General features: G+C 40.6%; 1 protein-coding gene across 2 annotated transcripts in view; it reads left to right on the forward strand.

Moving 5' to 3' along the window:
- The window catches only part of SLC25A13 (solute carrier family 25 member 13), a 178,512-nt gene that overhangs the window by 148,798 nt on the left and 14,347 nt on the right, over window positions 1-15,367 (forward strand). For both annotated transcript variants that reach the window (XM_019729757.3, XM_019729758.3), the window contains exon 14: window positions 826-966. In XM_019729757.3, coding sequence (XP_019585316.3) covers window positions 826-966 — 141 coding nt within the window. The remainder of the gene's footprint in view (window positions 1-825; window positions 967-15,367) is intronic.

The raw sequence follows: 15,367 nt of genomic DNA on the forward strand, positions 1-15,367 counted from the left end.
TACTTTGACATTTATCTTATATGAAAAGAGTAATTCTATACACGGTAATACATAAATAAAATTCTAATAATATTTAACTTCAGAAAATGGTGTTTGATAATCTACCTGAGTTTTTAAGAGAAATAAAAATAGCTTTCACCTAAGTTTACATGCTTTCTGTCAATTTTGAACTATTGACAGAATCACGAAGTCCATCATGAGAGAAGCTCTGTCTTTCCTGTGCTCTCCTACTCTGACAAGCAGATCTGGATCTCTTTAGTTGGATACTGTTTGATTTTCTTTTTTTTTTTTTTTTTTTTTTTATGAAAGTTTATTGGGGTGACGATTGTTAGTAAACTTACATAGACTTCAGGTGTACAATTCTGTGATACATCATCAATGCATCACATTGTATGTTCGCCACCCAGAGTCAATTCTCTTTCCATCACCATATGTTGGGTTTGATTTTCATTTTATTGCTGCCTTTGTATCCTCAGCTTTGAACCCTGGGTGGCAGTTGATTGTGCTTAAAGGAATATTTGGCATTTTAGTGTGAGGACATTGGTAAGAAGTCTTTCTGCTTTTGGCAAAGTCTCTAGTTTTGCCTTCTTTCAAGCTCTGCATGAAGGAGGTAGGGTCTCTTTACCCAAGGTCTCCGAAGCAGTGACTGTATTTTGATTCAAACTCGTAATCTCTGTTTTACTCGATGGGACTAGGGTTGAAACTACAGTCTCTTGAGAATAGGATACTCTGAGCTCCATTGAGGATAATCACTCATTTCTTCCTGAACCCAACCTTACCATTGCCCTGCTTTGATACTAAATCTTTTCTTTTTCTCCTTTTTAGGCAGGAGGCTCCCAGGTGATTTTCACAAATCCTTTGGAAATTGTCAAGATCCGTTTGCAGGTGGCTGGGGAAATCACCACTGGTCCCCGAGTCAGTGCTCTTTCTGTCGTAAGGGACCTGGGGTTCTTTGGCATCTACAAGGTAACTTTCCCTTGGGTCATTTATTTGAGTGTATAAACTAGTAACTGCTCATCAACATGAAATCAGTTCCTCGCGTTTCTACACCTGGAGTAGATGCTCTGCTGGAGCCCCTAGTGTATCTTCATGCCAGTTAGAAGGAGGTGCCCCTTCCTGCCACCTGCCGAAAAACCAGCCTTAGAAATCCACAAATCAGGGATGACTATGACGTGAATGGCGCCCTCTAGCCTTGTTCCATGCACAGCTCTTTGCAGCACCTCTGGCTGGAGCTTTATTTGGATTTGTTGTGATACAAAAACCTGATTCTCAGTGTTGTCCTCCGGGAAAGACAGATGCAGAGATCACAGGGCACCGTCGGAGGATGTGCTGAGCTCAGTTTAAGGAGAAGCCCACAGTTTATTTTCTGATCCTGTACCTCCCAGCCTTATCCATATGTGTGCTTCGTCGTAACTATTTGGAATCTTAACCATTTTTCATTTAGAAAGTAGTTTTTCAGAATGATTACAAAGCCAAACTTTTCAAAAATTCTTAAAATTTGTTATTCACACTCCTCTACCAAGGAAGTTGTAATGGAATATACTAAAATTAGCTTCTTATATGCCCGGCTCTAAGGCTTTCTCAAACATAAGGTGTTCATCATCTTACAATGTGAAAATTTTTAAACAAATATTCCATGGTCAACTTGAATATGTAAACATTCAGGGATATAGGAGAAGTCAAATATCTACTTAAAATAGTTTTCATTTATTTACACATAAATATGTAAAATCATATTATATAAAATTAATACTGTTTTTCCTAAACACAATATCAATAAGTACTCATATTCTCCATATGAATTTTGAATCAGTTTCTTGATTATCACTTAATCCACTTTTTGAATCAGTCGTTTACATGGTTTTACAAGAGTACACGATCTTCATTTTTATCCCAAGCTGGCAAAATGAAGTACCTTTGCACTCTGGGTGCAGTATTTTCCTTGGAAGTTTTATCCCACAGACACATAGCATTAGGACAGTTGTTTTCTGTTTTCCTATTCCCAGTTCATCCTGAATGGATATAACTGGTCCCATAATGTAACAACTTGCCACATTGCTTTTTAAAGAGAACTTGAAATGCCTTGTTTTGACATTCAGCACAGCATTTGTGAGATCCTATCCCCAGGATCTCCTCTCCTGCATTTTCACCCTTTTCTTTTTAACTGAACGTTTGCAGGTGACTTTGGTAAACATCCAGTGTAGTCACTGAGGTTGTTTCAGGCAAATCTGCTTTTCCCAAATGGTGCTCTGTACACCTCAAGGTCAAGTGATTGGAAGAGTACCCCATGATCTGAGATTTTGTAAGGATCAAATATTATGTGACATGCTTTTTTTCTGGGGTTAGTTTTAAGATGGGGGGAACCTTGCCTTATATGTAGGAATCTATGGTGTTTTGGAATCAACATGCTAATTTTTAAAAGCAGCTCTTAAAATGCTCTGTGGTTGTGCAGTGGTCGCAATGTTCTAGCTATTTCATTGACCAATGATGCAGCTGTAAGAAATAAACAGTATTGTTATGAGGGATCGCGTTGATCAATCAGAGGAAAAATCATCTGCTTTTCTAAATTCTGGGGCTCATGCAGACTAGAACATGATGTCGCAGCATGTCATTTTGACAAGATGCCAAGCAATCTTTCAACAGGTTGTCTGGTACTAAACAGTTAGGTACTGTGGCGATGGCTGCTATTGAAATGTCTAGATGGATAAAATGGTACAAACTTGTTTGCTACACAGAAACAGAGACTGTTAAACTACCTGCAAATGATATAAGACTGAGACTTAGTCCTTTTCATCTTCGTAGTATTTCATAATCTTAATCCCCTTTAACACCCCCTGGAAATCGTTGGTCTCCTGATTTTATAGTGCGGAGACCAGAAGCTGCCAACGATAGTATCTGAGCTGAAATTGAGGCTCAGAAGTGTCTTGTTTCCACTTTCGTGCTAAAATTGCTTTCCTGAAATGAGCAGGATTGCTCAAGTTTGAGCAAGAGACCTCTCCCATATAAAGTTAGTTTAATTACTAGCCTGGTGGTTTAATCTAGTTCAGAGGCATTCCACAGAGCTTGGTGCTGCTTTGGGTGCTTTGGTAATTACCAAGTGAAGTCGCTAACACGTTGAGCTTCTGGAAACTTCTGTTCATTGCAAGAACGTGACCTGGCCGTCCCCTGCTTTCTTCTGGTCATTGGTGTCATCGCTAAATTCACTGAGATCTGTGAACCTGGGCTTCAGTCAGCAGAATTCACCTCTCTGTTCAGTGTGGTTGGTCTTTATTGCCTCCCTAGCTTACTCTCATTTATATTATCCCAGCTTTCAGCCTCAGGTTTGGTTTCCTGTGACTTTCTCTACTCCAGGATCACCCACCTTAAACCAGCCCTCCATAGTCAGAAATCACTTTAGCAATTCAAGATCCATCCTTTTAGGGGCATCACAGCTTTAGCATTGCTGTGCAGTTGACTCTGTTTTTGATTCCGGATAGCACCTTTTAGTAATAAAGCTTTTCACTGTTTCTTGTCTTGCTCGGGTAGAAAAATGCAAGTGACCTGAAGTGACCTAATACTTTTAAATGTGTCCCTCCACGTGGGTCTTTAAAAAGAGAACTGCTGTCCTAGTTTTAGTTGGGACAGGTAATCTTCCTTCTCCTTCCCTGTGTCCTTTTGTTTGCTGTTGTTAACATAACAATGCCAGACCCAGGAGGGGGAGTAGTTGGCTCTGTCTTGTGTGTTTAGGCCTGCAGTGCTTAACCTTACCTAAATTGGACTTAACCTGGTGGTCTTCTATTTTTCTCCTGAATTGACTTGCAAAATACCCTACTATTCTGTAGCTTCCCAGTGGTAATTAGAATAGTTGCTTTAGAAATACATTTACAAGTGAAAAAAAAAAAAGAAAAAGTGGATGTGGTAAACATTTCACATTCCTGAGGTTAGAAATAGTTTAGAACAGATATAGTGAACCCTGTAAACAAAGACCCCTCTTTTGGTAACATTTAGAAACGTCTGAAAGAAAGTAAAATTCTCTCTTTACCGCTTCATTCTCTCTTCAAAGGATAACCACTACTTCATATTTTTTTAATATATTTTTAAGAAAAAAACTTTCTACTAAGATCAATATTTATCTCTCCTCCCCCTTTCCTTTCTTTCTCTCTGTATATCATGAATTATACCCATATCAATGTCTTGTGTATGTATGTTTTAACAAAAATAGAATCTTTCTAAGTACACAGTATATCTTAAAGCTTTCCTCATTTTATTTTAATAGCCGTATAAATTTTTTTTTTTTAATTTTTTTAAGCAGTTGACTACTGATGGGTATTTATATTGTTTGTAGTTTGGGGATATGACAAGCAATGACAGGGTGAACATCCCTGCATATATTTTGACATACTTTTGTAAGTATATACCAATGATAAATTCCTACTAATGAAGTTGTTAGGTCAAGGGGGCATGTGCATTTTTTTAGAGTTAATAGAATTTTGTTAAATTACACCAGTTTATCAATTTTATCTTGGTAACATATAAGTACTTAAGACTAGTGTCATTTTTTTTTAATTGGGGAAGGGGAACAGGACTTTATTGGGGAACAGTGTGTACTTCCAGGACTTTTTTTTTTCCAAGTCAAGTTGTCCTTTCAATCTTAGTTGTGGAGGGTGCTGTTCAGCTTCAAGTTGTTGTCCTTTCAGCCTTAGTTGTGGAGGGCGCAGCTCAGCTCCAGGTCCAGTTGCCGTTGCTAGTTGCAGGGGGCGCAGCCCACCATCCCTTGCAGGACTCGAGGAATCGAACTGGCAACCTTGTGGTTGAGAGGATGCACTCCAACCAACTGAGCCATCCGGGAGCTCAGCCGCAGCTCAGCTCAAGGTGCCGTGTTCAATCTTAGTTGCAAGGGTCAGAGCCCACCATCCCTTGCGGGACTCGAGGAGTTGAACCGGCAACCTTGTGGTTGAGAGCCCACTGGCCCATGTGGGAATCAAACCGGCAGCCTTCGGAGTTAGGAGCATGGAGCTCTAACTGCCTGAGCCACCGGGCCAGCCCAAGACTAATGTCTTGATGTAGCAGCTTTAAGCAATATCTCTTTTTATAAGCTCATAGCCCCCCATGAAGAAAACAACTATTGAGTCAATACTTTGAGGACATGGTACCATGCTCATTTTCTAACACCAAGACACATTCTATGGTTTTACAACCACCACAGTGGTAGTTCTCACCAGTCTTCTCCCACATTTGACTTTCATCTGGGTCTCTGGGAAAGCCTCCCCATGGGGTTTCTTTATTTTGACTTTTGACTCTCCCAAATCTTGTTTTGTTCCCACAGCAGCCAGATTGATTGATCTATTTAAAATGTAAATCAGATTAATTCAGTCACTCAACACACTTCTATTGAGAGCTGACTGTGTGCCCTGTTCTAGCCGTTTAGGATGTGGCTGTGAAGTCTAAGTCCCTGCTCACAGTTTGGTGGGTAGAAAAAACCAGCCAGCAAAAAAAAAAAAAAAAAAATACATGACATCGGGTGGTGTTAAAAAAAACCTTGAAGAAGAAGAAAGGCTAGGTCGGGTGAGGGTATGGATAAGGGCCAAGGCAGGATGGAATTGGAAGGGGTACATTTCAGTGGGTTGGTCCGGGAAGACCTCTCCGGTGAGATGATATTTGAGCAGAAACCAAAGGAAGTGAGAAATTAGTGTGCCCCTACAGAAACTGTGTCTCCCTGGTGAGAAACCATCCAGCAGCTTCCGCTGCACTCAGAACAGAACCCCAAGTCCTTCACTGCTGGCCCTGTTCCCTGCACTCCCCATTTTGTACCACCTTCTACTCTGCTGGATGTACTGGCTGCCTCTCCTTTCTTCAGATACTCCAAGCTCATTCCCTCTCGCTTTTCAGTCTGTCTGAAGTCTCTTCCCCTCACGTCTTAGCTCCACAGATGCCTGCTTACAAAGACAACTACATCATCACTGTCATATCCCCTCTTCCTATCCTTTACCTACCATGTTTCCCCGAAAATAAGACCTAGCCGGACCATCAGCTCTAATGCATCTCTTGGAGCAAACACTAATGTAAGACCCAGTATTATATTATTATATTATACCCAGTCTTACATTAAAATAAGACCTGGTATATTATATTATATTTATATTATATTATATTATATTATACTATACTATATTAAACCCAGTCTTATATTAAAATAAGACTGGGTCTTATATTAACTTTTGCTCCAGAAGACTCATTAGAGCTGATGGTCTGGCTCAGTCTTATTTTGGGGGAAACACGGTAGCACCCATCGCCATCCGATAACTTTTCTCTCTGTGTGTATATCTCCCTTATCTAGAGTGTATTTTGATACTAGAGACCTGTCTTGTTCACACTCTTTGTTACAGTTTCTGGCACATAATTAGACATTGGATAAGTATTTGTTGAGCCAGTGAATAGTGAGCAAAAACCACGTGTTTCCAATCTGTACACAAGACTATTAGAGCACAGAAAGTGAGAGCATTGGCAAGTAATGCTCAAAGAAGACCACGGTATTAGAAGTTACCTGTAAAGAAAGGAGCTAATTGTATGAGAGATTACTTTTCCAGTTTCAGAGGCATCTACTAACTTACCCAGCAAGCTCTGCCCCGGGGTCTGGGGATACGAAAAACTCAATAGCGCATGGTTTTTATAAGGCGTTTACCATCTCGTGGGGGCAGTCGGACAAGTAGACAGACCCTTGGGATACAACACATGTGCAGCTGAGAAGGGCTGTCAGAGGGGTGTGCATAGGGTTCTAAGGGCTGTGGAGCTGACTCATCGCAAGACCAGGAAGGCTTTCTGAAGGGAGATGGCAGGTAACCAGGTGGAAGACAAACACAAATGGCATGATCAGCTTTGTGTTTGGGAAAGGATCATTCAGCTTCAGAGTGGAGAATGTCCTGTGGGAGAGCAGGACTGAAGGCTGGGAGGCCACTTAGGAGGATATGTGCTGGGAATGGGCGGAGAGGAGAGATGGCATTGACCTATGCTTGGCCCGTGATGGTGGGATGCAGAGGCGGGATACATTTGAAGGGTGTTTGAGAGTTAGTCTCGCAACGTCTTGAAAGGTGATTAAAAGGTGAAAAGGAAGATTAGAAGAGGAATCTCATATTTCTGGTGGATGATACTACTTTAAATTTTAGATTTCATAATATTTGAGAATCTGCAAGAATATGAAAAAAACGTTCTATCTGATGTTACCTTTATAATTGAGGAATAGAAGCCTCGCAGTCGTGTAAGATTTAACTAGGTGACTTAGGTAGGCCAGGGCAGGGCTGAGACAGACTGTCTCCTGACTCCCTGTCCAGTGTTTTTTTCTTACTCTACCATGTTGAATGAAGGAGTAGGGCCTTGTAGGATGGGGACTATAGATGCTCTTTTAAGGGTTGTCCACATGCCTGGAGCTATGAGAGTGGGTAAGGTCTCCAAGCTGATGGGGCACCAATGATAGAACTCAGATACCACCCGCATTTCAGTGGCAGGAAGAAGTATAGGTGGAGAAAAAGCAGAGGGGCTTGTCAGGTGGAGAACTGGCATGAACATAGTGTGTGGGAGCTAGTAGAGAGATGAGATAGAGTGGGGACGAGGGAGACATGAGTGGTATTAAATGCTGCAGAGATCAAGGGGGATGAAGGCCAAGAAAAGGTCTTCATACTTAAAGATGGGAGTCAATGATTATTTTTAAGAAATCAATTTAAGTAGGGTGGCAGAAGTAGAAACCTTATGAGAAAAATATTAGCAGGCACAAACCACTATCTTTTACTGTGAAAGAAAAAAAGGAAAAGAGTACAGCAACTGGAAGAAAAGGTAGAGTCATGCGGTAATGGTATTGGGGTAAGGAGCTTGAGAGATTTATTGTTTCTTTTAATTTTGTTGGGAGAACCATGCCTGTCTGTGTACAGAGCAGAAAAAGAGTCACTGAAGATGGAAGGATTTGAAGCATCTGAAGCTAGCAAGATCGAATATGGTGCCAGCACTTTCAGGAGGGACTTAGAAACAAGAGTCCTGGCTTTCCATTTAATTCTTTTTATTTTTTTTTAATTTTTATTGGGGAATGTTGGGGAACAGTGTGTTTCTCCAGGGTCCATCAGCTCCAAGTCATTGTCCTTCAATCTAATTGTGGAGGGCACAGCTCAGCTCCAAGTCCAGTCGCCATTTTCAATCTTTAGTTGCGGGAAGGGCAGCCCACCATCCCATGTGGGAATTGAACTGGCAACTTTGTTGTTGAGAGCTCTCGCTCTAACCAACTGAGCCATCTGGCTGCCCCTCCATTTAATTCTTACCATATACAGCCTATGAGACAGATAGTTTTGTGTTGTGTTGTGTTTTGTTTTGTTTTTTGTTTTGTTTTGTTTTGTTTTGTTTTGTTTTGTTTTAGCTCCAAGTGACACCTCCAAGGAAAGGAAGGCTTGATGGGTTTAGGTAATTTGCCTAAGGTCACATACCTTGTAAGTAGTTGGGAGCTATCACATAAAGATATGTTGAGCTAGATAGGAGAGAGCACATACATGCCTGATAATTCAGGGAAGTTTAAAACCAAAGTTATATGCTAAGCATTGATATTGAGCCGTTGGCAGGTGTGGTCTCATTGTTGACAGTGAACATGTTAGGGAAATGGAGATGGAAAGAATAGAGATGACACTAGACGCCATGAATATGTGATAGCTTAGGCCAGGGTAGTTACTGTTTAGCCTAATTGCTTGTAGTACCCAGTGCTATTTTTAGATGTTAGATATTATAAGAAAATAACTCAATTTTGCTTTGTATTGTTTTTTTAGAATTAGGACATGTTACTTTAGCTCTTATGTCAACTCTTTAAATTATAGAAATTAAGCCTTTTTTAATCCATTGAGAGGCAATAGGGCCCTTCTGTTTTCCTAACTCTTAACATTAGCCAGAGTAGCAGAACAGACCACAGATGCTATGCAGAGAGCGTCAAAACCGGATGGGGGGGCCATGTCGCCACGCCAAACGCTGTCTATGTGTGATCATTAAAAAATAACTGTGCCTTCCTGATAGCTTTGTCAAAAACATCCTCCATAAAATGACCATTTAGGACATTTTATCTTATTAAAAGGCAGAATTTTAGAAATTAAGGAGAGTACATCAAGTACCTCAAGGGTCCAGGTTTTGTATCTAGTATGGTATGAATCTGTGATAAATATTGGAAGTCATGTGATATTGTCCATAGTATTCTGCTTAAAGTTTATATTAAAAGAAAAACGGGGGGTGGGGGGGAGGAAAGGACTTTTTTTTTTTTTTAATCTTTCTGCCCCTGTGTTTCAAATGCATCATTTGCAGAAAAAAGATAGTACTAGTACCTACATATTCATAGGACTGTTGTGGGGTTTACTAAAATAATGCATGTAAAGGATGTAGGATAGAACTTAGCACATAATATGCATGATGTGTCAGTTATTGATTTTAAATTATAGGATGTCAACTAATGGATTTTTGTAGAAATACCTCGCTGCTTCCACTCAGCCCCACTCCTAGGTAGTTTCTGATGCTGTGTGGTCAAAAGCCCCTTCAGGTCAGGCATTCTCCTTTGGATTTGGGAAGGAGACACTGAAAAATATTATTTTCATAAAACAATGCCCAAAGAGTTGAGTATGCGGAAGGGGCTAGAAAAGATTCTTTAAAAAATTAAAAAATAGTTAATATTTTCTGTTGTTGGTAGTGGTGGTGGTCATTCTTCCATTGATTCATCAAGTATTTGTTGAGGGTTAACTCCAGTAGGTGCTAGAGTTACAAACGTGAGTACAGTATCATTGCCCTCAAAGTGATCGGTGTTGAGGATGATGAGAGACTATCACCACATATTCTGGCGCCATACATTAAAAATTAATTGTAACAGGCAGTATAGTTTTGAGAAGAAAATTCAGATATAAAAGAGTATGTAACAATAAAACAATAAAGTATTCATTTCCTAGCCCTGTGTTGCAAATATCCTACCTTTCCAGAGGCCAACATTTTTATCAAGCTAGTGTTCTGTTTTCTTGGTTTGTTTCTTTTGCTTTTGTTTTTTGCTAAGTGCTTGAGTGATTAGTTTTAACACAGCACTTTTTTATTTTAACTTGTGTAAACTTGTGTAATATGCTGTCCTTCGTGTTTAAAAGTATTGAAAATGCTGCTACTAATCTACTGTTCTTCGTGCTCTGAATATATTTCCCAGAAATGACAGATATATTTCTACTAATCTATCCTTACATTTCTCTGGTTTCTAATTGTGACCAAGGTACACATTCAAAAAGTGGCCAGTTTAAGAAATGTTTTTGACTATAAAGTTAAGGACATATGTCTTGTGACAGCCAGAGAGTCCCATGTGGGGTGTGATCAATTTAGCAAACTAGTATAAACTTATTTGATAGGATTAGGTCTTCTGCCAAATAGAAGATTGGCGCCTAGCCTGATAAATGTAGAACTCTACCATGATTCAGGTATGGAAGCACATAGGAGTCACACCCAAGATGCTACTTGTTTAAAGAATATATTAGCTACTTCTATTTTCTGTTCCAACAGGACAGTGTGCTTTTCATTGATAGTAGTAGTTACCTTTATCTCATCACCCTTTATTGAAAATCCTTGTGCTAGGTATTGTATTAGGTGCTTTATATTAATCATTGGGTTTAAATTCTTATGTCGATACAAATGTTACATTTTAGAGATGAGGAATTGGAGGGACAGAGATTTTAAGAATTTTACCCACCATCAGAAAGCTAAGTGGCAGAGCAATAATTTGAGCCCAAGGCCTATTTTTGCTCCTACAGTGTCCTGCTGTTGGCCTGGAGTGGCAGAATTTAGATAGAGATCCGTATTTCAGATGATACATTTGGACTACTTCTTTGAATGCAGTCTGCTTCTTCTCTGAAAGGTCATCCTCTTCAAGAAGAATTGCACACAGGAAGGTGAAACACGAAGGCAGTACCCAGCTCAGCTAACCCATCAGCCGTAGTGGTTAATGTTGCAGAGAAATGACCTTCGATTGTGTTGAAGGAGATTGGAATAAAAAGCTTTTTTCTTTCTCCCTGGACTTTGAGATCTCCACTAAGGAGAAAAAGGAAAAAAGAATTCTATCGGGGCATTGCCTGCATAATATTGCACATTTTGAAAGAAACTTGTCAAAAGAAGGAGTCGAGGAAGCCAGCTTGAGCATCTCCTCAACAAGGCATTACGTTCTCTTTATAGGGTTTCTGGCCATTGGCCAATGAGCATCGTTGATGGCAAAGCAGCATACACTAGTAGAATAGTAGAGAATTAGAATTGACACAGGAGTGGCATTTCCTACCAAAAAACCTTGAGTTGCTAAGATGCTTTTGTTAGAATTGTGATGAAATAAAGGCGAAACCAATATCCTAAAAGTCCTAGACTAAATAATAGGCATTGCCATTTTATATTCACATTGAAGTCATTTCAATGTCACTGGTATCGAGCCTCCAGTTGTTGGCTGGTTTGTTTTTAACACCAATGACACAATCACGTAACAAACAGGTCTTCTTGGCACCAGTGATATTTCTCAGCAAGACACTGAAATGCACCCTGTTCAATCCCCAGCCACGTGGCCCTACCTGTCCCTTGACTGGGCAGGAGAGGTGCTGCCAGGCTGTGTATACAAGGGTTAACTTGCTTGGGAGAAACCAAGAGGAATGCTAAGGGATCAAGACATGACATGCTGCCCATTGTTTGTAGCTCCAGGATCAAAATATACAATTATACATGCCAAATAAATTCTAAACCTGTAAGTTAGGAAAAGAGGGGTGGCTCTGCCTACAGGTGCCAGAAGCATTAAATAACATTCTCAGACAAGGTGCACCACTGTTGTCTTGAAGGCTGCAGGGTCCCCCAGTCTGGCATTTTCCCCCATGCTAGACAATGTGCATTCACTGCAGGAGTCTCTGTTAAGCCTCCGTCTCCCAGACCTGCTGGCTCCTGGGGCCCGGCCCTGACACAGAGGTGCCTTTGTGAGTGTAATTACCTTCCCCTGTATTAGAAATCGTCTGTTTAGAGCTGTGTTTGCAGGTACAGCTAGAATAAGCAGGAATTAGCATGCGAAAAGACCTGCCCTGGCCCTGACTTCTTTATCAGCAACCATCCTTTAGGACTAGTTTTGTTTTGTTTTTTCCCCCTTAAATTGATTGGGCAGGTGTGATACCAACTGAGATGAAGAATTTTAAAAGAAGAGAAAAAGACATTGGAGATAGTGTGTGTGTGTGTGTGTGTGTGTGTGTGTGTGTGTGTGTGTGTGTAAGATATGAATCCTGTTGTGTTATATCTTTTGACAGTTTCATGCCAGACAGAGTTGCCAGAGTAAATTTGAGTGGATGAGTCCAGCAACTTATGAATTGATTAAAGCTCCCTTGGGCTTTCAACACAGTGTCCACATCCAAAAAACCATGAGAAGCAAAATAAATAATTCCTTTGCCATGGTGATACTGTGGCCAGCGTCTCCAAGCCTGTCTAATTGGCTTGTGTCGATCGTGGACTACTAATTGAAGTTAAGTGAAGCCTACCCTTAAAGAAGATTTCCTAGACCTTAAATAGAATGATGACAGAGAGACTTCAGAATGATACAGAATTGGAATGGAGCCAGAGTCGATAATTAAAGTAGATCTCAGTTTTGATTCTAGTTTATTTACATATAGGTCTCCCCTGAGATGCCTTTTATTGTTCCTGTCTGTTATTAGTGGGCCTTTTATTAAAAAGGAAAAAAACACCAGTAATTTCCCCTCTTTGGAGAAAGAGTGCTTTAATGAATAGTAAGAGATTAGATGATTGCATTTTGCATTTATTAATTTCCCCCAAGTGATTTTACTGTGTATCAAGGCAATTCAGGGCTAACCAGAGAGTGTCGGAGACAGGGCTGCTTAGAGAACCAGTGAGAAAGACTTAGGGCAGGAAAATGTGGGCATTTTTGTTACGGGACGAGAACATTCAAAGATTTATTTTAGGTGGCACACATTTTGTAATGTATTAATTTTTTAATGGCCAAAGTAATTATTTTGGTGTTGCTGACGCAGGCTCTTGGGCAGCACAGAATGTTTCCCTTTATTATGAAGTTGCCTGTTCAGAATGGCTGATCACCTAGTAAAAATTGTACATGAGTCCCGTACAATTCAAGTCAAACAGGTTTATGTTTTGATGTAGGCCTGGAGAATGGGTGTTCACCACGAAGTGAAGGATTTATCAAGGAATCTGGGAGAGAAACATTCTCACTGTTGGAACTTTAAAAGCCTTTTTCACAGCCTGCTTCCTTTTCATTGTGTGGGAGCAACAGGTCAGGTATTGCCTGGGGCAGCCTTACAAATTGGCACCTGCCTTTGTGCCTCAGACCTGAAGGAAGTGGTAAGGAAAGGAGGCCAGGGAAATTTAATAAGTCTGCCTTTTTCTCCAGCCTTCTGCAAAGTTAGCTTTCCTTGGAAATTGGGCTTTGATGCCTGGTGTGTGAGAGAGGCTTGAGGCACCTCATGACTCCGGAGAGTGATTTGCTGCGTGGAGATGACTGAGCAGGTGCTGGGCTGGGGGAGGATACAGGCACTGGAAGAGGCAGGGAGACACGCACCTCCTCGTCCCGACCGCCCCTTACATTTATACACTATACGTGGGACTCTCACAGTTATTACCTCATTTATTCCTAAACCCCTGCTCCCTCCTCTCAACCCTAGAAGAAGGCAGCCTTTGGTTGGTGCGTTTGACAAGTAAGAAAGATTCAGTGCTCATCACGCAGCCATGCAGAGATAGAGAGGAGGGTTGTACCAGAGGTTCTTCATACCTGGATCGGTGGAAATTTGAGTTTTTAAGTGTTTTAACTTGCTGGCCTCTGTGGAGCAGAGATGGTGGCTGTTCACATGTTATCTTTCTGCCTTGACTTTTCCTTTTTCTCATATAATCAGAAACGTAAGACTTCTGACATAGTCTCGACATTTGCCCTAGTGTGCGTAAATTACTTGATTTTTATTATACATTGTCTGATCCCTCTGGTAGGAAGACTACAACATATTCCTACCCAGTTTCCTTTCATGTTTCGCAGTGAGTGCAGCTCCACCTTTCCCTTAGATTTTTATTTGTTTGTTCTCTTGTGTTTTGATTATGGCATTTTTCTTCTCAGTCGTCTGGAGCTGTTTTCAAACATCTCTTAAATCACATCACACACACCCCTCTTTAGGCACTTGTTCTCACACTGACACGTGAACGATTATCATGATTTCAGGAAAGGGGAGAGAGTTCCTTCTTGGGAAGACCCAGTTGCTTCTTCATGTGGCCTTACTCTTTTTGTGTCACAAGGATGTTTGTAATTTCAGATCACATCTTCTCAGGGCCTTCTGATCGTATGGAAGCCACATCGCATAAGAGAGGCTAATTACTGTCTTTCTCGCCTCTTTTTTTTCTTAATGTTAACATTCTAGTACAAAATTATCCACTACTTCCTCCTAAGCTCTGTTGTATCCCCAGTAAATTATACATATCTTTGTTTGAAAAACAAAAAGCTTGGTTTTGGTTTCTAGTATAGTTTTCCAAGAAATGAGTTAGTTTTCCTTGCAGAAACCTGACAGCATACTCCAAAGCCTCTCATTTCTCTTTTTAGTTGTGGTTTTTTTCTGTGTGAATTGGCGAAGCCAAATCACTGTCACCAGAAACATATCTTAAGCCCCAACTGACAGCCTAAGATTTTGCTAAGTGTTTTCTAAATTAAATCAGACAGTAGTCGTTCCTGGCCCCTGGTTGCTTACAGTCTGAAATCGGTAATACTGACATAGGCAGATAGAAGAGCATGAAGAAAACTCAGGTCCCCATTGAGAAAGTGTAGACAAGGTGGAGCCATGTGGAATCCACTCCCTGCCTATCTTCTAGTTAAAGGAGCCTCAGTGGAAAGGGTGGTATTTGGGTTTAAAGGAATGAAGAGGTGGTATTTAAGAGGTTGATGTTCCCAGCTTAGCAATCATCAAAGAAGATGAAGAGTGATAGCTGTACCTTGATTGATCAGATGAATGGGGGGCATTGAGTAGCTTTACCTGAGAGGAATCAAGCTGACCGAGGCGAGGAAAATGGGAAAGTTAAGTCATTACCAAGCTGTGAGAATAGCAGGCCTAATCTACAGGACAGCCAAGATCAGAGATGGCAAAAGAGTTTTCAAAGTAACAAATAGAAAGGAAATTTAGACAATATGGCTAAGAAATGAAGATGTTAGACCATACTGCCCAGCCCCCCACACCACACACACACACCCAAAAACACCAACCATATACCATGAATTTTAGCAGAAGCATGGTCCCAACTATGGAATGGTTGTTAATATCACTGTTGAAAGAAATGCTCCGAAACATATATAGTAGTTGTAGTGGTTATTCAGACTGGTGAAAATCAAGAGCAA

Source organism: Rhinolophus sinicus, chromosome 4, assembly GCF_057876585.1.
Source record: "Rhinolophus sinicus isolate RSI-liver-muscle chromosome 4, RSI-T2T, whole genome shotgun sequence".
In the NCBI taxonomy this organism is placed as follows: Eukaryota; Metazoa; Chordata; class Mammalia; order Chiroptera; family Rhinolophidae; genus Rhinolophus; species Rhinolophus sinicus.